The sequence below is a fragment of the Neophocaena asiaeorientalis genome, unplaced genomic scaffold, assembly GCF_003031525.2.
Source record: "Neophocaena asiaeorientalis asiaeorientalis breed wild unplaced genomic scaffold, Neophocaena_asiaeorientalis_V1.1 scaffold123, whole genome shotgun sequence".
Taxonomy (NCBI): Eukaryota; Metazoa; Chordata; class Mammalia; order Artiodactyla; family Phocoenidae; genus Neophocaena; species Neophocaena asiaeorientalis.
In genome coordinates, this window is record NW_020173666.1 from 1,185,061 (window position 1) to 1,213,040 (window position 27,980).

A 27,980-nucleotide genomic window follows, 5' to 3' on the forward strand; every position below is an offset into this window, starting at 1 on the left:
CTTCTTCTTCTGGAACCCCTATAATTCGAATGTTGGTGCGTTTCATGTTGTCCCAGAGGTCTCTGAGACTGTCCTCAGTTCTTTTCATTCTTTTTTCTTTACTCTGCTCTGCAGTAGTTATTTCCACTATTTTATCTTCCAGGTCACTTATCCATTCTTCTGCCTCAGTTGTTCTGCTATTGATCCCATCTAGAGTATTTTTAATTTCATTTATTGTGTGGTTCATCGTTGCTTGTTTCATCTTTAGTTCTTCTAGGTCCTTGTTAAATGTTTCTTGCATTTTATCTATTCTATTTCCAAGATTTTGGATCATCTTTACTATCATTATTCTGAATTCTTTTTCAGGTAGACTGCCTATTTCCTCTTCATTTGTTAGGTCTGGTGGGTTTTTATCTTGCTCCTTCATCTGCTGTGTGTTTTTCTGTCTTCTCATTTTGCTTATCTTACTGTGTTTGGGGTCTCCTTTTTGCAGGCTGCAGGTTCGTAGTTCCCATTGTTTTTGGTGTCTGTCCCCAGTGGCTGAAGTTTCAGTGGGTTGTGTAGGCTTCCTGGTGGAGGGGACTAGTGCCTGTTTTCTGGTGGATGAGGCTGGATCTTGTCTTTCTGGTGGGCACGTCCACGTCTGGTGGTGTGTTTTTGGGTAACTGTGGACTTATTATGATTTTAGGTAGCCTCTCTGCTAATGGGTGGGGTTGTGTTCCTGTCTTACTAGTTGTTTGGCATAGGGTGTCCAACACTGTAGCTTGCTGGTCGTTGAGTGAAGCTGGGTGCTGGTGGTGAGATGGAGATTTGTAGGAGATTTTCGCCGTTTGATATGTGGAGCTGGGAGGTCTCTTGTGGACCTGTGTCCTGAAGTTGGCTCTCCCACCTCAGAGGCACGGCACTGACTCCTGGCTGTAGCACCAAGAGCCTTTTATCCACACGGCTCAGAATAAAAGGGAGAAGAAGTAGAAAAGAAAGAAAGAAAGAAGGAAAGAAGGAAGGAAGGAAGGAAGGAAAGAAAGAAAGAAAGGAGGGAGGGAGGGAGGAAGGAAGGAGGGAAGGAAGGAAAGAAAGAAAGAAAGAAGGAAAGAAGATGAAGTAAGATAAACTAAAATAGTTATTAAAATAAAAATAATTATTAAGAAAAAAAATTTTTTTTAAAAAGAAAAAACCAACAAAAAAAAAAACGGACGGATAGAACCCTAGGACAAATGGTGGAAGCAAAGCTATACGGACAAAATCTCACACAGAATCATACACATAGACACAAAAAGAGGAAAAGGGGAAAAAATCATAAACCTTGCTCTCAAAAGTCTACTTCCTCAATTTGGGATAATTCGTTGTCTATTCATGTATTCCACAAATACAGGTACATCAAGTTGATTGCAGAGGTTTAATCCGCTGCTTCTGAGGCTGCTGGGAGGGATTTCCCTTTCTGTTCTTTGTTCTCACAGCTCCCTGGGCTCAGCTTTGGATTTGGCCCCGCCTCTGCCAAAGGCGTCTGTTCTTCTCTCAGACAGGACAGGGTTAAAGGAGCCACCAGGACCCTGGAAGTGGCGGGCTGCCCAGCCTCCCAGGAAGGGCGGTGTGGTGAGTGACCTGTGCTCGCACACAGGCTTCTTGGTGGCGGCAGCAGCAGCCTTAGCGTCTCATGCCCGTCTCTGGGGTCCGCGCTTTTAGCCGTGGCTCGCGCCCGTCTCTGGAGTTCCTTTAAGCAGCACTCTTAATCCCCTCTCCTTGCGCACCAGGAAAGAAAGAGGGAAGAAAAAGCCTCTTGTCTTTTCGGTAGGTCCAGACTTTTCCCCGGACTCCCTTCCGGCTAGCCGTCGTGCACTAACCCCCTGCAGGCTGTGTTCACGCCGCCAACCCCAGTCCTCTACCTGCGCTGCGACCGAAGCCCGAGCCTCAGCTCCCAGCCCAGCTCGCCCCGGCGGGTGAGCAGACAAGCCTCTCGGGCTGGTGAGTGCCGGTCGGCACTGATACTCAGCGTGGGAATCTCTCTGCTTTGTCCTCCGCACCCCTGTTGCTGCGCTCTCCTCCGCGGCTCCGAAGCTCCCCCGCTCCGCCACCCTCAGTCTCCGCCCGCGAAGGGGCTTCCTAGTGTGTGGAAGCCTTTCCTCCTTCACAGCTCCCTCCCACTGGTGCAGGTACCGTCCCTATCCTTTTGTCGCTGTTCTTTCTATTTTTCTTTTGCCCTACCCAGGTACGTGGGGGGTTTCTTGCCTTTTGGGTGGTCTGAGGTCTTCTGCCAGCGTTCAGTCGGTGTTCTGTAGGAGTTGTTACACGTGTAGATGTATTTCTGGTGTATCTGTGGGGAGGAAGGTGATCTCTGCGTCTTACTCTTCCGCCATCTTCCCGTCGTCCGTCGAGGAGAAGTTTTTGTTCCTCCTTCCTTAACCAGTTAATTGAGATGTGCAGGAAGGGACACTTGCTAAGGTGATCCAGTTGTCATTACTAATTTTAGCTTCATTAGATCTATCTTAATCTGGTACCTAATAGTACATGTGTGTATGCTGAAAATGTTTTGCCTTCCAAATGCAAGAAACTGTTTCAAATCCCAAGATTTCTTCTATAAACATTCTTTTTAGAGGAGAGACGTATGTAAAACAAATAAACACTATAAAATGTATGGGATTGTAGCTCTGCTACTTTGTACAGCATGTGTGTTACTGTAAATTGCAACAGGAGATTGCAGTGATTTATGTCTTTGGGGTTCATTAAGTCTCTGTACATCCCTGCATGAATTATTTAGGCACCTAGAGCAAGTCCGTATCACCATCTACATCAGCAATGGCGTTTATAAAGAGTTTGGAGAATGTTTAAAAATAAGACGTATGTGTAGATATCAATGATGTGAGTTAGAAAGTGGTAGTTACTGAGGGAATTGAGAGGAGGCCAGGCTTGCAGCTGTCTCTATACACTGGTGAAGTCCAGAAGGCAAAGTGACACTGAAGGAGGGGGCTTGGAGCTGGTCAGAAGGGCACACCAGGCAGGCGGCGCCCATGAGCAGAGGCTCAGAGGGGGCCAAGTGTGTTGTGATGCTTGGAACAAATAATTCGTTTTGTTTTGTGCTAGGCGTATGTGTAAAAGCAGGAGAGAGTTAAGGCTGGAGAGGTGGTTTAGGACCAGACCCTGGCTGACTTTGAATGTTTGGGTGAGAAGCTGAGACTGATGTTTGCCTTATCATTCCACTGTAACTGTTCTTATTTAGGGGTCACCATTGACGACTGCTTTCAAAATCCAAAGGATAGTTTTCTATTCTCCTCAGACTTCCTTTCTTTGCAGCATTTGCCACTGTTTACCTTCCCTTTTTACATGTCATTTAAAAAGGATATTGTTTTAAACTTAAAATGCTAGCAACTAGAACTCAATAATATAGGAAAAGGCAATCGTTTACTTATAACCAAACAGTATGTTTTTTATAGGAAACCACAAATAGTCTAAAATTAGAAAATCTATTAATATACAGCATTAGTAGGTTTAAATTCAAATCCAATAAATTTTAAAAGATAATCATCTCAATAGTAGTGCATCTTCTTAACATAGCTTTAAGATGTCCAGTTCAAACCATCAGCCAACATTTTACTTAACAGTGAACTATTAAAATAATTCTCATTAAAACACACATTTATGAAATTACTGTTATTATTTAATGTTATTGTTACTAATAGTATCATCTCACTCTTGATGAGTTCTAAGATATAAATTTGATTATACAGCTCCAGCGCTTGCAATTAATTAATGACTTGCCATTGCTGTGGGGATAAAATGTAAAGGCCACAGTGCCCTTACAAGGCACTTCCAGACAGCTCTTTTCCCTACCTCTAAGCAGAAACTCAGCACCTCTCATTCACTCGTCAGAGCTCCAGCCCTCCTGACTCCTACGCTTTTCTCAATATCCTGCCTTCCCCATGTGTGGCTTTCCGGGCTCCGAATAGCCCTTTATTAAGCCTTTGCTGTGTGGCTGAAATGCCTCCTACTTCAGAAAGCCTCCTTTAGCCTCATTAGGCAGATTCCATATTGCTTTGACCACACTTCTGTGAAAGCCCTTATTGCATTTATGTCATTATTTGTTTATATGCCTGCTGCCACTGCTTAGAAAGTGTGGATGATTTTCCCTTGAAACCTGTATTTTCAGCACTCTATAAAGTTCTTGGCTTATGGAAGGAGACCATGATGACTGTGGACAGGGGGAATGTGGAAGCACTGTTATCAGAGCCCCCTGCACAGGGGATCAGGAGAGCCAGGCATGAGGACTATGTTCCATCATTTCATATGCTTCTGAAAGACTGGTAGATGATATTAATGATCATTCAACAACCCAATTCTCAAAGGCAGTAAAGTGGCAGAGAATTTGGAAGCTACAGTGATCTTTATGGAACAAGTCCCACAGAACACTGATAAGTTAAATTCCATCCTGTGATCTAGGAACAATTTTACTTCCAGAAATTGTTATATAATATTCGAGGGGATAAAAGTAACAATTGTGTATGTTTATGTAAGGCATGATTGGCAGTTCCTGTGTTTTTCCTTTATGTATAAGTTCGTTTATTTTGTTGCTTTAGACAAGAAGTAGTAGATGCCAAAGATCTGAGAAAAATGTACAATAAAGAAAATTTAACCATTGCTTTAATTGCTAATTTTTCTTGCAAATTTGGGAAATATCAACTTAATTTTATTTTAGTGAAAGAATAACTTGTTCCAACTGATGCAATACCTGGGTGGAGAACCCCTAGTCTAATCTACCACCATCGTAAAAAAAAGTAGCCAAAAATCAGTTTGTATAAAAGCAGGTAATATTTTTTCTCCAGTTTGACGGTGACTTTTTACATCGATAGTTAGTTTAACAAAGATTAGTGGTGTTTCGTAGAATCTCTTGTTCTTTCTTGATCTTTGACTATAAAAATGGTTGTTTTACTTGGTCACATTAAGGTTTGTGTGGATCAAAATAGGAGAGTTAAATTTATTTGATAGTCCTTACATTCGTAGACCCTAGAAGTGGGATTCTTCTCTAGGTTGTCTGGTTGAAGTAATATGGGTTGCCTGGATGCTTTGATTGTGCTATTTTGGACACTATTTGAGTGGCTAGATAATTATCAAATGCAGAAATTTCAAATACTGACTGTGTATACAACACGTGTGTGTGTATGTGTGTCCATGGTTTTGCTCAGCCCTTTCTAACATTCTGGAAGACCTTGTCTTCCCCTGTCTCTGAGATATAAGGACATTGAGAATATAAAATCGTAGAGACATAAATATTAAAATTAAGAGCCATTCTGTGAATATAAAGGATAAAATACTTTGGGTCCTAAAGCATATTGTTATTGTTAAAAAATTATGTATGAATTATGCTGGTAGTTGAAGTTTGTGTTAGACCCTACGCTTAGTGTAACACCAACAAATGATATTGGGCTCAAATTATTTCTGTCTTTCGTATTAATTAATTTATTTTTGTTTGGTGATCTCTGTCTTCATAGTGCACTCAGTTCATTTCAGTCAAACTGTTATTTTTATGGTGTGGAGTATACTGAGGCCATGTATGTGAATAAATATTCTGGATCTAAAATACTAATTTTAATTACCTCCTCCTGATAGGAACTCATGTATGTAGTGTAAAATTTTTTCTTCTTATAAAAGAAACCAGGGACTTCCCTGGCAGTCCAGTGGTTAGGACTTCGCCTTCCAATGCAGAAGGTGTGGGTTCGATCCCTGGTCGGGGAGCTAAGATCCTACATGCCTCGCGGCCAAAAAACCGAAACATAAAACAGGGGCGGTATTGTAACAAATTCAGTAAAGACTTTTAAAGATTTTTGTTTTGCTGTAGAGCATTTTTAAGGAAACCAAAATTGTATATTGTTTGTTTGAATTTACCTTTTAAAATTTAATCATCTCTAGCGTTCTGGAGGGCAGCTTGAAATGGCATAGCTTTATCTTGGTATTTTCTTAGGTAAACTTTGACTGTAACTCCCACCTAAGAGAGTGTGGGAGGGACATCAAATATAAAAACTTCAGTAAGCATTAATACTATATTGAGAAGAAAGTCTGTACTATTCTTATATTGGGACTTTATTTTCAGGGATTAGAAAAGGAACAGATGGAAAGAAGTTCCAGACTCGATGAATTAAACCAAACCGGACAAGTCCTTTTGGAGCAAATGGGAAAAGGTGAGAACCTTGATTTTTTTTTTTTTTTTTTTAATATCAATACTTTGCCAGACATGTGGGAGTCAATTCTTAAAGCTACATCATCCAAGTGCCCCATTACTCTGTTATAGTAGTTGATGATCTTTAGGAACAAAATAAGCTAAACCAAGGAAACCAGGTTTGGTACAGCAGTCGTGAAAGTCAAATGAAAACAGATAATTTCATTTTTTATAAACATTTCTGTGCTACAAGAGAAGTCACAGAACTTAATTCACATGCATTAGGTAGAAAGGTCCTACCAGACTTCACCGTGCTGGAATTTTTTGATGAAACTAGTTTGAGAAAACCAGTGATGTAATTATTCAAACATCTGTTTTACTGAAGAATTTGATGTGCTTTTCTAACTGAACTGAAGCATATATCTGCATCCTTACATAAGCAGACTCTGGGCAAATTACACTCTGTAAAGAAACTTCTTCTACATTAATTATCCATGGCCTAGGATTTATTTCAAATGTATTGAAGAGAAGGAAAGGCCGGGAGAATCACCCAGTTGTGCTTTCATTTCGGTTCAACATTTCTGGTTTTAAAGTAGCAGTAGGATTACTGCTAACCACATGTAGAGAAGTAAAATACAGTACTGTAAAATTAGAATAATGGATAAAGTGGAATGACAGTGGGAAATGTTAAAAACCACTTTTACTTTCATTAACAAAAGGCAGACACTCCCCAAAAATGAGAAAATTAAACTGAACATACAGACCCTATTCAGACCAGTGTCCCAAATTCTAAGCTTCCCACCCCATCCTAAAAATTTTTAATAACAGATTTTTTTAAATAAATGAATCTCTGCACTCTGATTCTGCCACACCCACTAAAAGCTGACACAGACATGAATTTAATTCAGTTCATAAACTCATGAAATTACCCCACATCACCCAGATAAAGTCTGGTTTCCAAGCTACAGTGTCGATGTAGAAGTGAAGAATCTATGATTGTAACTAACATAAATTTAACACACAATGTATTGTAATTATTGAAGTATCTCAAGGGAAATTATATTCTCGCTCTGTCTCTAGGTCCCTTCAAATAAATACTTGAAAAAGTAATCTCCAAATGGGGTGTCCACACCCAGTAGTAAGACACCTAGCTAGGATGGAGTTTGAATGAAAATACTATTCTGTTTGGAAGGAAAGAAGGAGGAAGGGAAGAAAGGGTGGGAGGGAGAGAGGGAGGAAGGAAGGAAGAAATTAAGCTGTACAAATGATCTATGACAGTGGTACATTGCTCTATGACAGTGGTACATTTCCATGAGTTCTAAATAAATGAACATATACTGGGCATATACATACTTTTGTGTATGTATGTGTGTGTGACCTCAGTATATATACAAAATAAATCAACATATTTTTCAAAAGGCAGAGGGAAAAATAATCCAAGCTTTTTTTAAAATGTGGTTTTCTGGGTTGGAGGAGGGTGATTGATCCATTAGGGACTCTAGGAAACTTTCTGAAGAGGTGGAAATATTCTATGTATTGATAAATGTGTGTAGGTTTCTCAGAACAGCACAGTTCATGTATTTCAATGTAAGTAAATTTTACTTTAAGAAATGTGAAAGTAATAATAATGATTAAATGGGTGAGGAGTGAGTAGGGGTATATAGATAATTCAAGAATAGTAGAATGTTATTAATTACTGAAGCTGGGTAATTGGTACAGGACATTCATTCTACTGTTCTATTTATTTGTATATATTTCCATTTTCTATAATAAAAAGTCAAAAAATATAAAGATTAAAAGCTACATTTTAGAAGATTCTCGTCAAACTAATATTCCTAATTCAGCCGTGGGTGTCTGTGGCTTTTGTCAAGGAGAGTTTCAGCAGACCTCCAAAGCATTTATTGTTGGAGTAAGGAATAGGGTTTATAAGAAAAGCCTTTCAAAGCAAGGTGAGAAAAAGAATCATATGTAAAACTGCTTGGCAAAAATATTAATCTTTACATTCCCCTGAGCCACTGGGTCTGTGGGGGAAAAAAGTTCTTTAATGCAGGTAAAAGTTTCAAATATAAATAACACCTTATTGGGCTTCCCTGGTGGCGCAGTGGTTGAGAGTCTGCCTGCCGATGCAGGGGACACGGGTTTGTGCCCCTGTCTGGGAAGATCCCACATGCCGCGGAGCGGCTGGGCCCGTGAGCCATGGCCGCTGAGCCTGCGCGTCTGGAGCCTGTGCTCCGCAACGGGAGAGGCCACAACAGTGAGAGGCCCGCGTACCGCAAAAAAAAAAAAAAAAAAAAAAATCAAATAATCTCAATGAATTTACCTTAATGTAACTACATTTCCCCAATGCTGCCGAAGTAAAATTTTCTTTTACCACCTCCCTCCAAAAAGAATTCCCAGTATATCAACATATAAGCCTATGGAATTTGATGATGATCCTATGTTTTGTAAACATTTCCCTTGATTTTAATAGTGATAGATTGAAAAGCTAAAGTCAAGTGAGAGTGACAGGAATATGTTATACGTTATCCCTTCTAGAAAATTAATAAAAGGATGGGATATTGATTTTTGCTTTTGATTAGTCATCTAAGAGTTGGATGTCCTGTAGAAACAGAAAAAGCTACAACTTTGGATCTCTGGGAATAAAACAATTATTTTAAAAGACAATATATGGTTTTCCTTTTTTAAGATGTAAATTGTGCTTTATTTATTACTTGACACTGGTCCAAACTATATCAGGCTTAGAGGAGGGAGATTTAAATTTTGAGAATTGGTTTGAAAGTGTAAATGGATACTGAAATATTGTCAGTGAATTAAAAAAAACTATGGAAGAAGTTTCTTCAGCTTCCCTAGTACCTAAAATGAGTACCTCTTACCTATTTTCTGGATTAGTGGTGATAATTTTCCATCTCAAAATTTTATTTGCCAGCTTAATTTTCTTTCTTGTTAATCATAAATTGTCCTGACATGTAAATGAAGTGGCTGATATTATTCCTTTGCCCACTTAAAATAGAAATGACCTGGCAGGCGCACAGCCTAGATCTCCATTGCTCAGATTGTCAGAAAAGTGGTAATTTAGGACTTCCCTGGTGGTGCAGTGGTTAAGAATCTGCCTGCCAATGCAGGGGACACAGGTTCGAGCCCTGGTCCAGGAAGATCCCACATGCTGCGGAGCAACTAAGCCCGGGTGCCGCAACTACTGAGCCTGTGCTCTAGAGCCCGTGCACCACAAATACTGAGCCTACGTGCCACAACTACTGAAGCCCACGCGCCTAGAGCCCGTGCTGTGCAACAAGAGAAGCCACTGCAATGAGAAGCCTGCGCACTGCAACGAAGAGTAGCCCCCGCTCACCACAACTGGAGAAAGCCCATGCGCAGCAACAAAGACCCAACGCAGCCAAAAATAAATAAATAAGTAAATTAAAAAAAAAAAGGAAAGTGGTAATTTAGTTAGTTTATGACCTCCATTAACAGGGATAATTGAACTTGGACTGCGGTATGAATGTTTTGTCTAGGTGTAATATTCTATTACTTGTGTGATGGTGGACAGTTTACTTCAGCAATTGACATGGGTGATATATTCAGATTATGTAATGTCACGTTTGCATTTCTAATTTTCAGTGGATACGGTGTGTTACAGAAATTTTCAAAATTTGCATCATCTGTGGATCCTAAGTGACCTTTTGTTTTACATGCCTTTTTTTTCCCTTTAGAGCTCTCGTTACCCTGGATTTTGATTACATATATTTACAAAGTTTTATTGCTTCTGCTCTAATAATAAAGATGTTAAACCCATTTTTTCAACGTGCATGCTTTCTTCAGGACATCGATTCCTTTGTAGATTTCCCATACCTTTTCATAGTAATTTTCAATGATTCAATGGTATTTTATATTAAGAGAAGGACTATGATAAAACCTATTATTATATGTAACTTATTTCTATGAACATTCTCTGCCTCTCAAAAATATGAGACAAAATTATGAGATGACAATAATAAACATAATGGCATTTTGTTTCCTGATGTGTTTCTAAAGTAGATAATCTTAGTACTTTGATCTTTTGACATTCACTGGTCTGTGTGTAGCATTCCCAGTAGGCTTGCTGATGCTTCTTGGGCCTGGCTACTGGTGTAGTATTCCTGCACTCACCAGATTGCTCCCAGCACTAGGAGTTCCAGCCATTCGTTTTGCAGTTCCTATGACCTGTGGTTTGATCACAAGTCTCAAGCTGCCTCCTCCTTTTTCTAGCCAAGCTGTTTTTCTTGATGACAGAGGGTCTACCTTCTGACGTCAGAGCCCCAGACAAGTCCAGACAGTTCATTTTATTCCTCGTGCTCAGACTGGAAACTAGTAGAACAGTAGGTTGCCAAGGATGGAGACACATGTTCTGTAGAAAAGGCAGTGGCTGACACTCGACTGATGTGCTTTTTGTGTTGGCCATCCCCCTCCTGACCTGCTATTTTAAGCTCCCCCTCTCCCGTTTTTTTTTTTTTTTTTTTTAATAATTTATTTATTTTTTACTGCATTGGGTCTTCATCCCTACGCGAGGGCTTTCTCTAGTTGTGGCCAGCGGGGCCACTCTTCGCTGTGGTGCGAGGGTCTCTCACTGCGGTGGCCTCTCCCGCTGCAGAGCACGGGCTCCAGGCGTGCGAGCCTCAGCAGTTGTGGCACGCGGGCCCAGCCGCTCCGCGGCACGTGGGATCCTCCCAGACCAGGGCCCGAACCCAGGCCCCCCGCATCGGCAGGCGGACTCCCAACCACTGCGCCACCAGGGAAGCCCCCCTCTCCCGTTTTTATCAAGGAATTAAACATAGTTATTTTTAAGTGCATCATTACAATGTTGTTGTGTTAAAAGGGACTTAAGGGAGTGATCATTATGTATGACGTTGCCTCATTATTTTGAATAGGTTAGAATGTTTATAACAAATCCAGAACAAGTTTTGTAATAATTTATGAAATGTCTGCTTATTTTTCATGTCTGCGTAGAAGGTCTGCCTACTGAAGAAATAAAAAATGTTCTGGAGAAGATATTATCAGAATGGAAGAATATATCCCAGCATTTGGAAGATCTAGCAAGAAAGATTCAGCTACAGGAAGATATAAATGCTTTTTTTAAGCACCTTGATGAGCTTGAAAAGACCATAAAGACAAAAGAGGAGTGGGTAAAACACATGCCCTTTTCAGAATCTCCCCAGCAGTCCTTGCCAAGCTTGAAGGATTCCTGTCAGGTAAAGACACAACCATCCAGAACATGAAAGATTTCTATGTCCAGTCCTGTATTTAAAGAAGATGCTCCTTGTATCATGAACTTTAGGTTAATTCTGCTCTGATTAACTTTCTGTGAGGATGTTCATCTTCAGCGAATCATGTGGTCATATTTTCTCTTCATAGCAAGAATTAACAGACCTCCGTAGCCACCACCCCAAAATTGAAATGCTGCATGCAAGCTGCTCAGCCCTGAAGTCTCAGCCTTCTGCCCCAGATTTTGTTCAGCGGGATTTTGAGAGCTTTGTGGGCCGTTACCAAGCTGTGCAACAGGATTTAGAGGAGCGTCACCAACAGCTCGAGAACGGTAAACCCATTCTGTTGCGTTTTTTTATTAGACAAGTCCACCATCTCCTTTCTCAGTTTGCCTTAGCTTAAAAATTACTCCCAATATTTAGACCTTTAGTACACTTGCTTGTTTTGCCCCAGCCTCACTCTGTTTTCCTCTGTGCCTGGTACTGTTCCAGTTCTTAAAGTATGCTCAGACTATTTCCTAGATTCACCCTTGTTTGTAAAAATGCAGACAGCTTTCATGTGCTGTTAAAATTGGGTTAATAGGACATGATGATTTTTAAAGAGTTTTTTTAGGGATGTTGTTTCTCCTTTTCACTGATGGATGGCCAGCTGATAGTCATTACTAGCAGGCCTAAAAAGAATGATCACTTGCTTCTGTTTGCTCAAAATGGTTAAAGTTTTAGCAATGCCATCTCCTCTTTTCAAAGAAATCGTGTTCCTCTTTCAAAGTCTGAAAAATTTTCAAGAGTTTTTACTTCTGAAATAAGCCTGGTTTGGGAAAGTTAACTGTTAAAGATTTTGAAAGCTCATCCCTCATATATTATATTTTTTTCTCCTTGGCTTTTAAGTCAGGAATTGTGCTGTATTATGTAACATTATGGGGAGTACATGCTAAACAGCTACACACTTAACCATACCCTTCCTTGCAGCAATCGTAGGTTATGTAATGACTTGTAAGACTCTGTATGTGCATGGTAAGCAAATGTATCATGTTTCCTTTCTTCTGGAAAGGCATTTGGCCACCATACTCTTTGTTTATTGAATTCAGTTAACTTAGACTGTGAAGCGTTCGAGAGTACCTCCTTTTCAATTTGCTGTTACAAAATATGCTTTCATTTTTGACAAGGCAGTTTAAACGTTCAGTTTCTTAACTTTAAAACAATTGGTAAATTTTTTTTTGTTGTTTTTAATTGTGGTAAAATATACATAACATAAAATTTACCATTTTAACCATTTTAAAGTGTAGAGTTCAGTAGTGGAAAATACATTCATATCGTTGTACACCCCATCCCCAGAACTTTTTTGTCTTGTAAAACTGAAACTCTGTACCCGTTAAACAGCAGCTCTTCATTCCTTCCTCCCTCCAGCCCCTGGCAACCACCATTCTACTTTCTGTTTCTATGAGTTTGACTAGTCTGTATACCTCACCTAAGTGGGATCATACATTTTTCGTTTTTTTGTGACTGGCTTTTTTCACTTATCCTCAAAGTTCTTTTGTGTGGGTTGCATGTGTTGGAATTTCCTTCCTTTTTAAGAATGAGTAGTATTCCATTGTATGTATACACCATATTTTGTTTGTCCATTCATTTGTAGGTGGGCATTTGGGTTGTTTCCACCCTTTGGCTGTTGTGACTTTTGCTGCTACTTGGTTTCACCTCTTTGTGCTTCAAATGAGCTGGCTTCCTCTCCACACAAGTGTTGCTTGTCTGTAAACTTGACATCAGTGGCTGAAGTAGACATCACTCCAGCTGCCTTGTGCAGCCGTTATTTCTCAGGGTACCTGTGCGACCTGGCTGTGGTGTTCAGCGTAACGTCCACCCCTCTGTGGGTAGCAGTTTGTCTACACGCCTGAACTTAGAGGAAGACTGATTGAGGGGATCTTTGTCTCCTTTTATTCTTTGTGTTGCTACTGGGGAAAAGGAGATTATATGAGACAAAAGGAACATTGTAGTACCATCTGCAGAGAGTCATTTCATCATGATGAAATGAAGAAAAATGATGGTGGGTTACTTAATATTTCAAACATCAACATCCGCAGGAATGAAGTCACTATATGACTCTCAGAAATGCCAATGCAGTGATTTATTGTGTCTCTAACAGAGACCCTTTTTAATCTTAATTCCAGAGTTTAACTTCTTATGTATTAGAATTCACTTATTAAATAGGAAGATTAACAGTATGTATAACAATATTAGTTTCCTGCCATTATTTTCTCAAAGTAAGTATTTTTCAATAAACAGAACTGAAGAGCCGACCTGGACGTGTGTATTTGGAAACATTGAAAATGCTGACAGATCTGCTAAATGATTCTGAAAATAAGGCCCAGACGTCTTTGAATGTCTGGAATGATCTTGCAAAGGTGGAGAAGGCCCTGCAGGAAGAAAAGGTAATATATATTATAGGACCTAAGACCTATAGACCTAAGAAGTTTAGGCTCATTTCTCATATCTCATATTTTGAAATATTTTTTCAGCTATTTAAAAAATATATCAGTTTTGGTCAAAATTAGTCAAAAATTTCTTATATTTCTTGTAGTTTGAAGGTTAATCACTATAATGTAGGACCTCAGCTAAAAGACAGTTATTAAATATTTTTAATAGAATAAAAGCATCTTTTCTCCTTCTGTTGTGACTAGCTTAAAATTCTCAACCATATAAAGTATCTTTAATGAAATGAAGACAATCGATTGTGTTGTTCTTTTACTGTATTGAATGAAAATGCTTCCCTGGTCATTTAAGATATGTGCCTCTGCACTATTTCATCAGATGCAACAGATCCACCATGGAGCCCAGCACACGGGGCCCTCACTGGGCCTGTTGTCCCGCTGGTTTTTAGTGCAGAGGATACATTGTGTCTAAATGACACACAACTCATGTAGCTGTGACTTTTCTGATTACACTTATTCTTTTTTCATGAGTTTTTCACAATTCTTTTTTGATCAAATTCCTTTAAAAAAGTGACTTTGACTGTTTATAGCCAGTATTATTACATCTGCACAGACAAATTATTGTGTGTATTTTTAATCTTGAAAACTGTTTTCCAGGCCGTTGATGAAATCCTAGAGAATCAAAAACCTATACTGCATAAACTTGCAGAAGAAACAAAGGCTTTGGAGAAAAATGTTTCTCCAGATGTAGAAAAACTGTATAAGCAAGAATTTGATGATATTCAAGGAAAGTGGAACAGACTAAAGGTCAAGGTTTCCACAGATCTGCATTTGCTTGAAGAAATTACCCCCAAACTCAGAACTTTTGAGGTAAATCTAAAGGTGTTTAGGAGTTTAAGTTTATTACAGAGTAAAATAGTAACTATCAGTAACTAACTATTATTTGAGTATTTTGCATTCTTTCTGGCCCCATTTATCAATAAACTTAAGTTTATTTCATACTTAAGCTGGCATGTATAAATCCCAACCAAAGACATACTTTTAATGTGCTGGGGAACACATTGATCTCCTTTGGCCTTGCAAAAAGGCTTCTTGGTAGAGGTCAACTGGATGGAGAGTTCCAGAGGAAAGGATAAATGTGAGGATGTAGGAGAAAGTGGTCAAAGTCCATGTCAGATGGGATAGTCAGAATTTTAACATTTCACCTGTGAGGAAGAAGGAGAAGTGAAGTAGTGAAGTTTCCAAATCACCTGGTTTTCTAATAGAAAAGGTCTGGATGAAGAATGAACCAATCGCACCCTCTTCCCTACCGCCCCCTGCCCAGTGCCTTTTACCTTGGTCTTTTGTGGGTTTTTTTCCTCCACTGATGTATCCCAGGGTATACTTCTCGTACAGTGCCTGGCACAGAGAAGGCACTCAATAATATTTTTCAGTGAATAAAAATGAGGTTAGTAATAGGAGATTTAGATTTGGGGATATATATATGTGTGTGTATATGTATAATATATTTGGATTTGAAGATTTTACATATATATATATATATATATTTGGATTTAGATCCCAAGAGAATATATATGAGATTAAATTTATGAATATATGAGACAGAATTTATGAAAATTATGTTTTAAAAATCAAAATCAGAGAACATGTGGTAGAAGCTGGTAGACTGTACAGATCAGTGTGAAGAGATCCAGAAAGACCAGCAAGTGTGGTGATCACTGAACTTTGAGGGAAGCTCTTTGACACAGGAGTCAATGGGCAATTCCAATTCATGACCAGGAGAATAAAGATGGCAAGAGCTGTGTGTGTGTGTGTGTGTGTGTGTGTGTGTGTGTGTGTGTGTGTGTGGTGGTAGTGGGAGGAAGTGGTTTTCTCTAAGTTTAAGCTGCAGTTTTACAGTGAGATCTCATTAGAACAAACCATTAATTTTGAAGAGGAGGGTGTTTTTTTGTGGTTCCGTATTTTTGGCTCATTTAATTTTGCGAGTGGATCCACTTCCCCTTGTCTGTCTTCAATTGTAATTCTTTCCAACTTAAAAAACCCAAATTACCCTTATTCATAATTAAAAATTTTTGGTTATGATCCAAGCATTGGATTGTCAGTGGTTCTCAACCAGGGGTCATTTTCCTCCCAGAAGGACATTTATTAATGTTTGGAGACATTTTTGGTTGTCACACCTGTGGGGAAGGGAGGGTGCTATTGGCACCTTAGTGGGTAGAGGCCAAGGTTACAGCGAATGCACAGGAAAACCGCCACAATGGAGGAATTTTCTAGCCCAAATGTCAGTAGTGCCAAGGTTGAGCAATGCTGGATTAAGTATTTCCCACACAGCTCATGTAGCTGTGACTTTTTGGATTATACTTACTCTTTTTTCATGAGTTTTTCACAGTTCTTTTTTGATCAAATTCAAAGATCATTGCTTTGTTTTCATATTTAAATCTGAAATGTTGTTTGGGAAATTTACAGGTGAAGATTAATCTAATGGTTAATCTCCTTTGACTCTTAAAAGTGTATTTATTTTAGGGTTAGCTAAATGCATGCCAATATTTTATGGAAATTAAAGAGAATAAACATTCCTCCAAAACACAAAATAGAGTCCTGTGGTGATAGTAATCCAGATTTAGGCTTTACTGGGTTGTTACTAATGTAGCAAATCCAGGCACTTAAAGTGGCCAGTTGGAGCATATGCCACATTTATTTCCATTAAAAATATCTCACTTTAAGCACCTGTGTCTGGATATTTAGGTTTTTTTTTTTGATTGCTTTTATTACAGTAACAGATTTGGAATGTAAATTACAAATTTTTAATTTATTTTTTGTTTCCTAACTACAAGATTGTTGACGATGTCAGTATTCCCTAATTCAACTTCTTTATTGAAATGGTTATTTCTAAAGAACATTTTTGCTCCTTTATTTGCTTTGAAGGAATTGCTTGTTACTTAATTACTCACAATTCACTTAGAAAAACTTTTACTTTTTCCCCTAGAGATAATTGCAGTAAATATTCATTTACAGGTTAAAATTGTTTTTCCTTTTTCAACGACCTGGTATCTTTTTTTTTAGGCATTCAAGTTCTACTTGTCTTTAAGGCATGAAGTACAGTAGGTTTTTGATTCAGTGCCAATTTATGATCATGTTTCTTAGGAACAAAGTTTATTTTTAAAGTACATTTAAAATTATATAAGAAATACTTAAATACTGCTCACTGAAGACATTGAATAATCGAGAAGTATTGAGAGTGAGCATTTAGAGTTCCCTTTCTTCCCCAATACCATTTCCTTTCCTGGAGGCAGCTGACATTAACAGTGATCCTTGCCGAGGTTAACATACTCAAAGTCAGGAAGAAAAGTTCCTGAGTATTACTAATTCGAATCATTTTTTCCACACTGACAGAACCAGATGATACTGGAACTCCATGAGGGATATGTAAATAGATGGTACACAAATGCATGAGTATGGATTGGAGTATCAATCTCACTACTCAAAATAATAATGCTTTTCATTGACACAGCACATTTAAACTTTGAAAGTATTTTCATAGCTATGCAGTTACTTTTTCCTACCATCCTAAAATACTTGTCAGGTTATCTTGTTATCTGTTTATGTGCAAGTTTTAGTTTTCTGTTATTTGTTGACAAATAGTGTTTTCCTTATGTGCCTGCATTTCCTTTATCTACATGGCTGATTTCTTTTGTACAGGTAGAGGTTGGGCCAGCATTGTTATTCACAGTGTCATGCTCAAATATGTTCTTAAATTCTTCTTTTTTTATCTATTATTCCATGCCAAATTAATGACCTCACTTCCTGTACTTAAGAATTAAAATGTTAATTGGTGCTTTTAAAAACTCTCATGGAAAGACCTACCACTCCTTCCAGGAAGCAAAATATTTAAAAATACACAAAAAAGGTAATATTTTCACTGTTGATTTTACTGACATTACTTTCTTATGAATTATGGGGATTAAATATTATAAAATCCTAAGACGCTGTTTATCACCAGCAATAATATTTTTGAATTCAGGGGCTGCAAGGGTATTTCGTATTACTTCCTTTCCTGTATTCAGTGTCCCCTGCAGGGTGGTATAACCATGAAATTGTGAAACTGTCCTCAAGGCCTGCACAAAACTCCCTTATATTGGTATTTACCAATGCTCCCTCCTCTTTGGATGGCCTCTTTAGCCCCTTCTTCTGTTTGCAGACTTTCGTGTCATCTCTTGCCCTGATAATCCCATTACCCTTTAAATCTGACTCCTGCTTGCAACCTCTCCTCTCTTGCATTCACTGTCTACACTGATGCCAGTTGTATTTCTGGAAAGGATCTGGTTGTCTTTGCCATAATAGTACAAAGTGCTCTCATGAACATCTCATAGCTCCTGCCCTTTCCTTGCCCTGGAGCCCTGTCTGCATCTTCTCCTGTGCACTGCTTCGGGTGGGGAGACAGTGTGGTGGGTCACAAAGAATACATTGGATAATTTGCCTTTCTCCGGAAATGTCATTTACTTGCTAGGAATTCACAGCCTCCTCGGCTCATCCTTTAAGTGTAAGCTGCTTCTACAAGCAGTCTTTGGTTTTACTCACCATCACACCTGCAGCTAATTATTCCCTTTTCTTCTACACGTTGTTTACACCTTCACAAGAACCCCGTCTCAGGCCAGCTTTTATTATGGCGAGACCTGCCTGTATGTCCTCCCCCAGGGCATGAGCTCTTTGAGCACAGGAACCTTGTCTGGTGTACTGCAGGTAAGCGGATGTGAAAGGCTCTGCCTTGCAGGTGCCTACAGACATCATACACACGCGTCCTGTCTAATGAGGTTGGACCTATAAAATCTAAATGCCCAGTTGTCCTTGGCAGGACACCCATGTAGTCATACCTCTTCCTTCGGTTGCTGAGCAAAGACACACACTGAACACTCTGTGTTCTCATGCAGAGTGGGGAAGGGGACATGCTGGAGCTCTGAGACATGCAGAACCAGGTGTAGAAATTACTTTGGAACACATTTCAGGGTAAAAACCCAATGGTAAATATTTTCTAACAAAAATATGCAGTATAGCTGATTTAATTCTTTCTAGGTAACATGTAACTGATAGAATGATCTCATAAGAGTTTTTTTTCTCATTCTGAATGCATTTTACTTTAATAAAGGGAATATAGGTGCTTTCTGAACCTTAAATTTAAGAACTCTGGTGGTTTCTGCTAAATAAATGTAGTAGCAAAGTCACTGTTGGCCTTCCTTACTAAGCAAGGGAACACTTTTTAGAGTGTTTTGAGGTTAATGAACATTATAAAACAAACAAAAACCCTACTGCCTTAAAATACTGTTTTAATCCGTTTGCCTGTATCTTGGGTTAGATATTGGCTGCTTAAAAAGCTGTGGACATTCCAACAGATGGGGGAGGAGCAAAATAAAATGCCAAGAATTTAGCTGTAAATAAAATCCTGGGAGGAAGTTGTGTACCTTGGAATCTTATTGTATTGAGTGCAGAGTTACCAGGCTTCAGATTTCCTCTATCCCTGGCTCAGGGGCTGGGGGCTACGAGATGGGGTGTGTGGGGTTAAAGGAATTGTTTTAATGACCTCACATTCCTTTTCTGTGACCCAGCAGCAGGTGTTGCTCATCCAAAGTGCTTACAAATCAGTGCTTTTGAGCAGTGATAGTCAATGTAGCATTTTGACCCCTCCAAACGAGAGTGTTCCATACTTTGGTTTTCAAAACTACCATATTAGTCATTTTATATTTCTTTGAGAATTTATGAGTATAAATAGGAATGAGAAATGCTTAACCCTAGGTTAGTACTTACAGTTTGTTGTTGCATGTGAAATAATAAGAGACATTTATTTTAGAAATTTACTAGTATTTTAAATTTTTTTGTATTGCTCTAAAAGAACTGAAGTCTCCCCAGAGAAGATAGAAAGTTAGAAATTACCCAGTTTAAATATCTCCATATATCTCTATTTCTATATTCATTCTGCAAGTTGATGTAGATGGTGAAAAAATTAAATACTCATTATTGTGCATTAGAACCTCATAAGTGCATCAGCTGAGTGAGTTTTAAATGGGCAGAGGAACGCTCTTCACGTGAGCTCCTTCACTTTCTTTGTAACCTCTTTGCTGTACAATTGACCTAAAGATGAGCAGATTCTGTTTTTTTTAAAAAGCACAGAAAACATCTGCTGCAAGTGGATTGAGATAATATTTTCCTTCTAGGGAAAGAGGAGATACTAGAGGGCAGAGCAGAGCTGTCTTATCTCCTGCATTTACCTGCACACAAATGGCTGCTAGTAGTGATCTTAGCGATCTAAAAACCTTTCCCGCACTCTGTAGCCACAGGGTAGGGATGCCTTGTGAAGCTTCTGTTATCAGGCATTTCTAGAGTTTGGGCCTTTCCTCATGTACTTGGCTTCCTTCTGCTGAGCTGAATTTAGCCGGGTCTAGTCAGAACTGTCATAAGCAGTAGTTCTTTCAAACAGCCACTTTTGAACAGTTATGTGATGGAACAAGCATTAATGTTGGCAGCATTTAAACACATTAAACGGACGCTTATGCAAATGTGTACTCACCCTGGCTACTCATTCCTATGAAGTGTCTGTTAGGAATAGACACCAGAACTGGAAGTGGTAATTCTTTCATGGGGTTAATCTTGGTAGTAAAGCACTTGATTTTGTAGATCTGAGTAATACTAGCTACCATTTACTGCATACCTGCTCTGTACCATCTCTGTTTTTCAAAACAATCAGACGAGGCAGTTGTTATTATTCCTATTTTATAGGTGAGCTATGGAAGCTCCCTGAAGAGAAATTGAGAAATTAGTTTCTCAAGCCCTCATGCCTGGTAAGGTGCTGGACTACGTATTCAGACCTTGGTCTTTCTTTTCATGGAGCACACTGCCTGTCTTAGACCTCAGTGTGGCCAGGATTACCTGCAGGATTTTTAGTCGTGAAAACACTTTTCAGATTCCTCTGTTCCCTTTGTTCCTATTGAGATGATCAGTTGGTCTATGTGGCTTGTCTGTGTCTGTTGCTTCCTTCTTTCTTTGTTCTCATGTTTCACTATAAGAGGAGGGGCTGGTGTGTGTGAATTGTGTGTGCTCACAAGGGTCTGTATGTGTCTGAAGGAGGGAGGAAGGGGGTTGATGCCATAAAATTTCCTCTCCTATGCCAATGATGGGGATCACTGAGGCTGCTTGCTTCAGTCAAGGCTGATTGTGGTGAAAACCTTCTTGGAATATAATGCTTCCATATAAAGTTGAAAAATTCTTGGCCCAGGAGACTATCAATTTTCCTTATTCCAAACTAGATTTAACGAATTGCCCAGTTACACGGCAGTAATGCTGCCTTGCATTCTTAAAAAGTTCAGGCTGGAGATTAACAGTGCAAGAAGTGGTAACAAGTTAAATGGACAGTTAAAAAGGCCCTTTATGAACTCTACAGATACATTCGTACTTTCTCTGTTTTTGCACTTTTATCTTTTACACACCCCACTCCACCCTGCCCTGATCATGTCTTCCTAAGCAGTCTTCTAGGATAAGATCTGAGAATGCTGGAGCAAACCCAGAAGAAGAGATATGTCACCAGTTGAAAATATATAAGAGTAGTGTGGGTGTGTGGGAATAGTGACAGACAAGCTGAAGAGCAGAGGGAAAGGAAGCTTGGGGAAAGTGCACAGTGTGACTGAAAGGGCTTTCAAAGCTTGCTTGGGAGAAGGGGAACGAGGAAGTGCTTGCACAGGGTGGTATAACATGAAAAGAGTAGACAGAAAGGCCCAGCTATATAAGCACTTTTTGCTTCCCATGTTCATCAGAGAATGACCCTGCAAATTAGAAAGTGGAGAATGGTCATTGAGGGTGCATTAGAGCCTGAATTATGAGTTAGATGGAAAAACGACGCAGTCCTTCAGATGCCTAAGTCTACATCCTGAGTAGCGTGGGATTTTACCCATGATCCGATTATGCAACTTGTGAGGAAATTACTAGAAAAAAATGGAGATGGGTGAATGTCCTAAATAAGGGGGAACATTATTTTCTAGAAGCTAAAGACCTGAAGTAAGCTTGATGTCAGTTCCTGGCAAAGCTGTAAATGAATGATCAACCAGAGATCTTATATGTGCTTAGGAAAGAATGTGGTGGTCACCAGGAGTCAGCATGGATACCACTCATAAGCCTTGTCCGAACTCATTTCCTAAGTACTGCTTGCTTTTATTTATTTTTTGGAGGAGGGTTACTAGATTATTAGATAATACAGATTCATAGTCTCACATTTCATGTGTGCTCATTTAGTTCAAATAATGCTGACAAACTATCATTTTGGGTAAATCTTGATATCAGCAAAGTATTTGAGAAAATCCCTTATAACCTTATCAGAAGGAAGTGGAAAGCTACTTAGATGCTAGAATTATGTTGATTCCCATGTTTTGAAAACGAAGCTGAAAGTTTGTTGGTTAATGAATGAGATGGTGTCCTCATGGGGGAATGCTCAGATAGGCACTGTAATTGGCCTTATTTTTCATCTGGAAAAAAACCCAAAACCCAACCCAAAAAAACCCAACAGAAAAAGGATAGCTCACTGTCAGATTTCTAGATAAGAGAAAGCTGGGAGGCACAGCTGATAAGAAAGTGGAGAGACTAAAAATTCAAATCATTCTGTTGGGTTTTTATTGTAGTGTTAACTAGTATCGTTAACATAACAAGGCAAAATTTAATATTTATAAATATCAAGTTCTGAATTTATTACAGAAGTCAGTTAAACAATATGGGATAGGGAAAATGTACTTTTGAGGTAGTTGTGTGAATTTTGGAGTTTTAGCTAACCATAATATTATGAATAATATATATCTAAACAAATTTTTAAAAATGAAGGAAACAAAACCCAACTCTACAATAAGAAAAATAAAACTGAAAAAAATTTAGATGGCATTTTCTGAATGTAATATCGATATGTGAAATACCAGTTAGGTTCCATCTTCGTCATTCATTGCAACATTTTAAGATAAGAGTACTTGGTTCTTGGTGGCATATTTTAAGTACATTAAAAAGTCGATGTAATTTTCAGAGCGTGTTGATTGCAGTATCTGGGTATCATGTACTAGAGCATCATGGAAAGAATTGGGAGTGTTTAATCACTAAAAGACTAAGGGAAGACATAGTGGCTGCCTTCCAATCTGAAGGTTATTTTTGAATAAGATAGTTAATTTATTTCCATTCCTAGGGAGGAATGAGAAGCAAATAATTGAGGAAAGTACAAGGAAACAAATTCAGCTCAATGCAAGGGAAAATAACAAATCAGACTAACCAGTGATGGATGGGGGACCTTGGAAAGAAATGACCATCACTTTAGTTTTGGAGCTCAAGTTGGACCTAATTATTTGCATTCTTCAAGGTCCAGTTCCAGTGTTACTACCTGTCTGAAGTCTCATTCTTTCTGCAAAATGTTCCCTTTCTCATTCCCCCCAGTACCACGCACAGTAACTGGATTACAGTGGGTGCTTAGTAAATGTTGAATGAAAGAATGGAGCTGGGTGGTGGACCATACTGGGTTCTTAGATAACAAGGCATCGAACCGCAGAACTAAGAAAAATCTATTGTATTCCCTCCACTGTGCTATTTATTTACTCCTGCTTTGAGTAGCCAACTTAAGGAGAGAATTGTTCTAAATTATATGAAAATGAAAGATTGTTAAGCTGATTATACTCAGAAAAGCATTTTTTACCTTTAATTTGAATTTTTAAGCATAGATATTGCTCACGTTGAGCAAAATAACTTTGTTCACTGGAGAGTGTTTTGAAATTTTTAGAATGATCACCAAGATATCATCTCATGAGGATTTTAGGCAACAATGAAGAAAATAATTATTTTCAATGTTGGAAGTTTAAAAAAGAAAGAAATAAAATAAATGAAAATGATGCTATCAGAGTTTTGAAAAGTTGCCTTTTTCCCAGTAGCAATAGATCTTGAGATGCAGTAGGTTGAATGCCGCTGAGGAATATCCCCCTTTGTTATTGTGTTTGATTTAGGCTGATTCAAAAGTCATTGAGAAGTGGATGGATGGTGTGAAAGACTTCTTAATGAAAGAGCAGGCTGTCCAAGGAGATGCCGAAGGGCTACAAAGACAGCTTGACGAGTGCTCTGTGAGTTCTGCTGATCTAGGGAACCTGCTGTATTAAATAACATTTTCTTCTTCTTCTTTATTATTCGCTGCTCTTATTAAAATTGTAAGAATATGACATGACAGTAAACCTAGATAAAATATCTTTCATCATAAACCTTTTTTTGACTTTATAGCTAGTCAACAAATGACTGACTTTTCATATTTCTGTTTTTGGCCATGGTTATAGAATTTTAAAAAATTTTTATTTCATATCGGAGCATAGTGATTAACAATATTGTGTTAGTCTCAGGTGTACATCAAAGCGATTCAGTTATACATGTATCTGTTCTTTTTCAGATTAAATTTTGGGTGTAGAACATAAGAGCAATTTTAGTTCATTAGTAGCTGCTGTTTTTTTTTTTCTTTTGCGGTATGTGGGCCTCTCACTGTTGTGGCCTCTCCTGTTGCGGAGCACAGGCTCCGGACGCGCAGGCTCAGCGGCCATGGCTCACGGGCCCAGCCGCTCCGCGGCCTGTGGGATCTTCCCAGACCGGGGCACAAACCCATGTCTCCTGCATCGGCAGGCGGACTCTCAACCACTGCGCCACCAGGGAAGCCCAGTAGCTGCTGTTTTATGTACGGTGACAATCTTAGTGTCATAATTACCAGTTGTATATCGCTCTTATTGTGCCACATGTTGAGGCTTTAAGAAAAACATATTTTACAAATGAAGTTTGCCAGTAATACTTCTTGCATTTTATATTTGTTGAAATTATTAGGCTTCTCTAATTAAAAGTACTATTCCCTGCTGAGAGTCAAGTATTTCCAATCTAATTTGGCAGATGGCTATATGAAACATCCAGGTGAAATGAATTTCTTAAGGCAATATTTCTTAAGTAGTTAAAAGTCCTGACTCCCAAGCAGTCTGTTCTTAAAATATTTGCAGGGATACAGGCAGACAGACTGTAATAATGGCATCTACTTATATAGGCATGAACCCAACAAGGGCTTATGTTATGTTTTCAGGCATTTGTTAATGAAATAGAAACAATTGAATCATCTCTGAAAGACATGAAAGAAATAGAAGCTAACCTTCGAAGCTCTCCAGTTGCTGGAATCAAAACCTGGATGCAAACAAAACTAGCTGACTACCAAACACAACTGGAGAAATGTAGCAAAGAGGTGAGTTTTTAAACTTCACTGCCTGTGGTTTTCAAGAGGTAGTGGCTTCTCTTGACAGAGTAAACTGATGTTATAGCCCATCCAGTTTGAAAAACTGTGGTCTAGAATAACTACAGCATGGGTGGCAGGCTGGGGCCAGAATTGGGTCATGTTTTTTTTAATGAAGGGAGGGTGCTCTTGTACCCTCTGGCCCCTGGGTGAGAATGAGCTTGACATATTCAATAAAGAACAAGAAAGTTGTTGTAGCTGGAATAGAATGAAGGAAGGAGTTAGCAGGTTGGAGAATGGGAAGATTCGAGGTCAGAAGGCAGGTAGAGATGGACTGTATATGGCCTTTGAAGCATAGATTTTGACTTTTATTTCAAGTATGATTTTACATAGAAGGCAGAGTGATTTGAGCAAGGAATTGATACATGATAGATCTTTTAAGATCACCCTGGCTTCCATGTGGATAATCTGGATAATATCTTCTCTCACAGAAGTCAGTGTGTGGTTAGAGGGATCTTTCTGAAAGATATTTTTAGGCTTCTTAAAATAGTTTAAAAAGCTATTGAACCAGATTCAGACAAATACCTATTTTCTAATGTAACTTTTTTGTATCTGTGTGGAATATACAAGTACAGTAGATTATCAGAACCAAAATTTTGTAAAGCAGTGTTGTATCAACATCTTTGATAGCAATCTACTCTTCTCTGCTTTTAAAAAGTGCAGTCTTAATGGGGAATCCTGTTGAAAAGGAAAAAATGGACATTTTGGTTGCTTCAGGGTTTTTTTTTTCCCATAAATAAGATTATAGTAGATTTGCTTGAAATATATGCTTTTATGGATGTAGGTTAGAGTCCTTCAGTTGAGTATTACTCTGTCAACAGTTATGCATTTTCAAAATTATAATAGGTATTTCCAAATTAATGTCCAAAATGTGATACCGAATCCCAGTTATTGTTTTCATTATTGCTTATATTCCACAGCATCAGCACAAAATGTATACAGAGTTTCATCTGAATTTTAAACCTTAAGACTCTTTGTGGAAAGTTATTACTGTGTCTTTTGATATTAGAAACTAGAAGCTGACATTTAACGTATCAGGATTTGTTTATTCGAGTGAATGGCTTTTCCTTCCTAGATTACTACTCAAAAAAATAGGTTGTCTGAAAGTCAGGAAAAAGTGGTGAACCTGAAAAAAGACTTGGCAGAGATGCAGGAATGGATGACCCAAGCAGAAGAAGACTACCTGGAGAGGGATTTTGAATACAAGTCACCAGAAGAACTTGGGAGTGCTGTGGAGGAAATGAAGGTGAGGCTGGACAGTCAGGGTCAAGAGGCTTTCTATCTCCCCTCCTCCCTTTAAAGTCAATCAGTCAGTCAATCATCTACCTAGCTGTAAGGCCTGATAATGTACATATAATCTTTCACAGTAAGATTTCAAGTTACAAAAAAAACAACAACAAAAAAAAGAGGGTCAGCTGCCATGATTTTAGTAGGGCTAGGAAGCTGAGAGTCCACGTGCTAACTTGGCCCATGAGTTGAGTCTTGAGGGCCCCTGCGAAAATGTCTTACATTAGGACCTTGGTGAGCCACAGTGAATGACTCAAAAATTTTGTGGCATCAGTTATATTCACAATGTTGTGCAACCATCACCACTATCTATTTCCAGAAAATTTCAGGAAGAATTATTTTTTGTAAAGAACAAGAGAGACTTCCCAATTAGGTTGGGGTTTATCTTTATTTCACCAGCTGTATTCTTCCAGCTAATACATGGGGCACACATGAATACCAAAATTTTGTTGGAGCAGGTGAGAGGAGCATTAGGAATGTCGTCAAGGGATTTAATATCAGTTGGGTCCACAGGATGTATTTCCTGTAAACTTATATTTCTGTGTCAGTAGTCTTGCACACTCTCTTTTTTTATATAATAAAAGAACTGGACATCATTCCCACTTTTCCAACACTGTTTCAAGTGTCCTTCAGTGTCGAAGCCGAAGGAGATAGTGTCTTAAAAGCTACTTTTAAAAAAATAAGAGTTGCAACTTGCCTACAAGTATAACAAAAGCAAACATCTGTGCAGATATTTTTTAAAAGGATTGTTTTTCACCAATACATTATTGTGTTATGAGTCAAAGTAAATAAAAAGGACTTTTATTGTAGTATTTTCACAGAAACACTTTTTTTTAGTGTAGCTTTCCTTGAAACTTTAAAAATATTCAGTATATAAGGTATTTTAAAGGTAGCCTACCATGTTAAGAACCATCTTATTTGCACCATTGACATTGTAGTTCTGTGGGGTTTTTTTGTCGTTGTTCTTGGTTTTTTTTTAAGGTCACTAGGAATGAGAATTAAGAAAAATGAGATTAAAACTCTTGATTGGGCAACATTTTATTTTTATTCTGCCAAACAACCATTAGGATTTTAAGAAAACCACTACATTTAATTATTTTATCCCAACCTAGAGACATTTAAAACCATTAAGTAGTAAAGAAAGCTACAAGAGAAAGTGAAAGGCTGTTTGAGGTTGATTTTCCTGAGTATGAGACTTCATCAGGCACGGAAGGAGAGTCAGGCAGGAAGCTACTTTTAGATCAGATCTTCCCAGTATAACTTTGTCATCTTTGAAATGCTGTTAATTATCAGAAGAAAATATGTTTATATTATTTTTAAAGAATACTTCTACCATGGTGCACTTCCATTTTTGCTCGACTTCCAGTGATCAATTAAAATTAATTCACTTAATTCTTATTATGGACCCAGACTTTGAAAGTACTTCCTGTCAGTAAACATAATTTGGGATAACTTAGGTGTTAACAGTGCTGTTATTAAATGAAAATGTTGGCATGGGGACTGTGTACATTGGGATATATAATGAGTGAAATTTTGTAGTTAGCATTCTTATTTCGCAAGCACTCTCCGTAGGGATTACCTCATAATGTTCGGAT

At 38.5% G+C, this 27,980-nt stretch overlaps 1 protein-coding gene across 8 annotated transcripts in view; it reads left to right on the forward strand.

Moving 5' to 3' along the window:
- UTRN (utrophin) overlaps window positions 1-27,980 on the forward strand; it is a 550,217-nt gene that overhangs the window by 204,047 nt on the left and 318,190 nt on the right. For 7 of the 8 annotated variants that reach the window (XM_024747877.1, XM_024747875.1, XM_024747874.1 and 4 more), the window contains 8 exons: window positions 6,059-6,146; window positions 11,108-11,349; window positions 11,513-11,693; window positions 13,642-13,787; window positions 14,445-14,657; window positions 23,795-23,908; window positions 24,895-25,050; window positions 26,174-26,344. In XM_024747877.1, the coding sequence (XP_024603645.1) occupies window positions 6,059-6,146; window positions 11,108-11,349; window positions 11,513-11,693; window positions 13,642-13,787; window positions 14,445-14,657; window positions 23,795-23,908; window positions 24,895-25,050; window positions 26,174-26,344 (1,311 nt within the window). The remainder of the gene's footprint in view (window positions 1-6,058; window positions 6,147-11,107; window positions 11,350-11,512; window positions 11,694-13,641; window positions 13,788-14,444; window positions 14,658-23,794; window positions 23,909-24,894; window positions 25,051-26,173; window positions 26,345-27,980) is intronic. The other variant, XM_024747872.1, reaches the window with a different exon arrangement.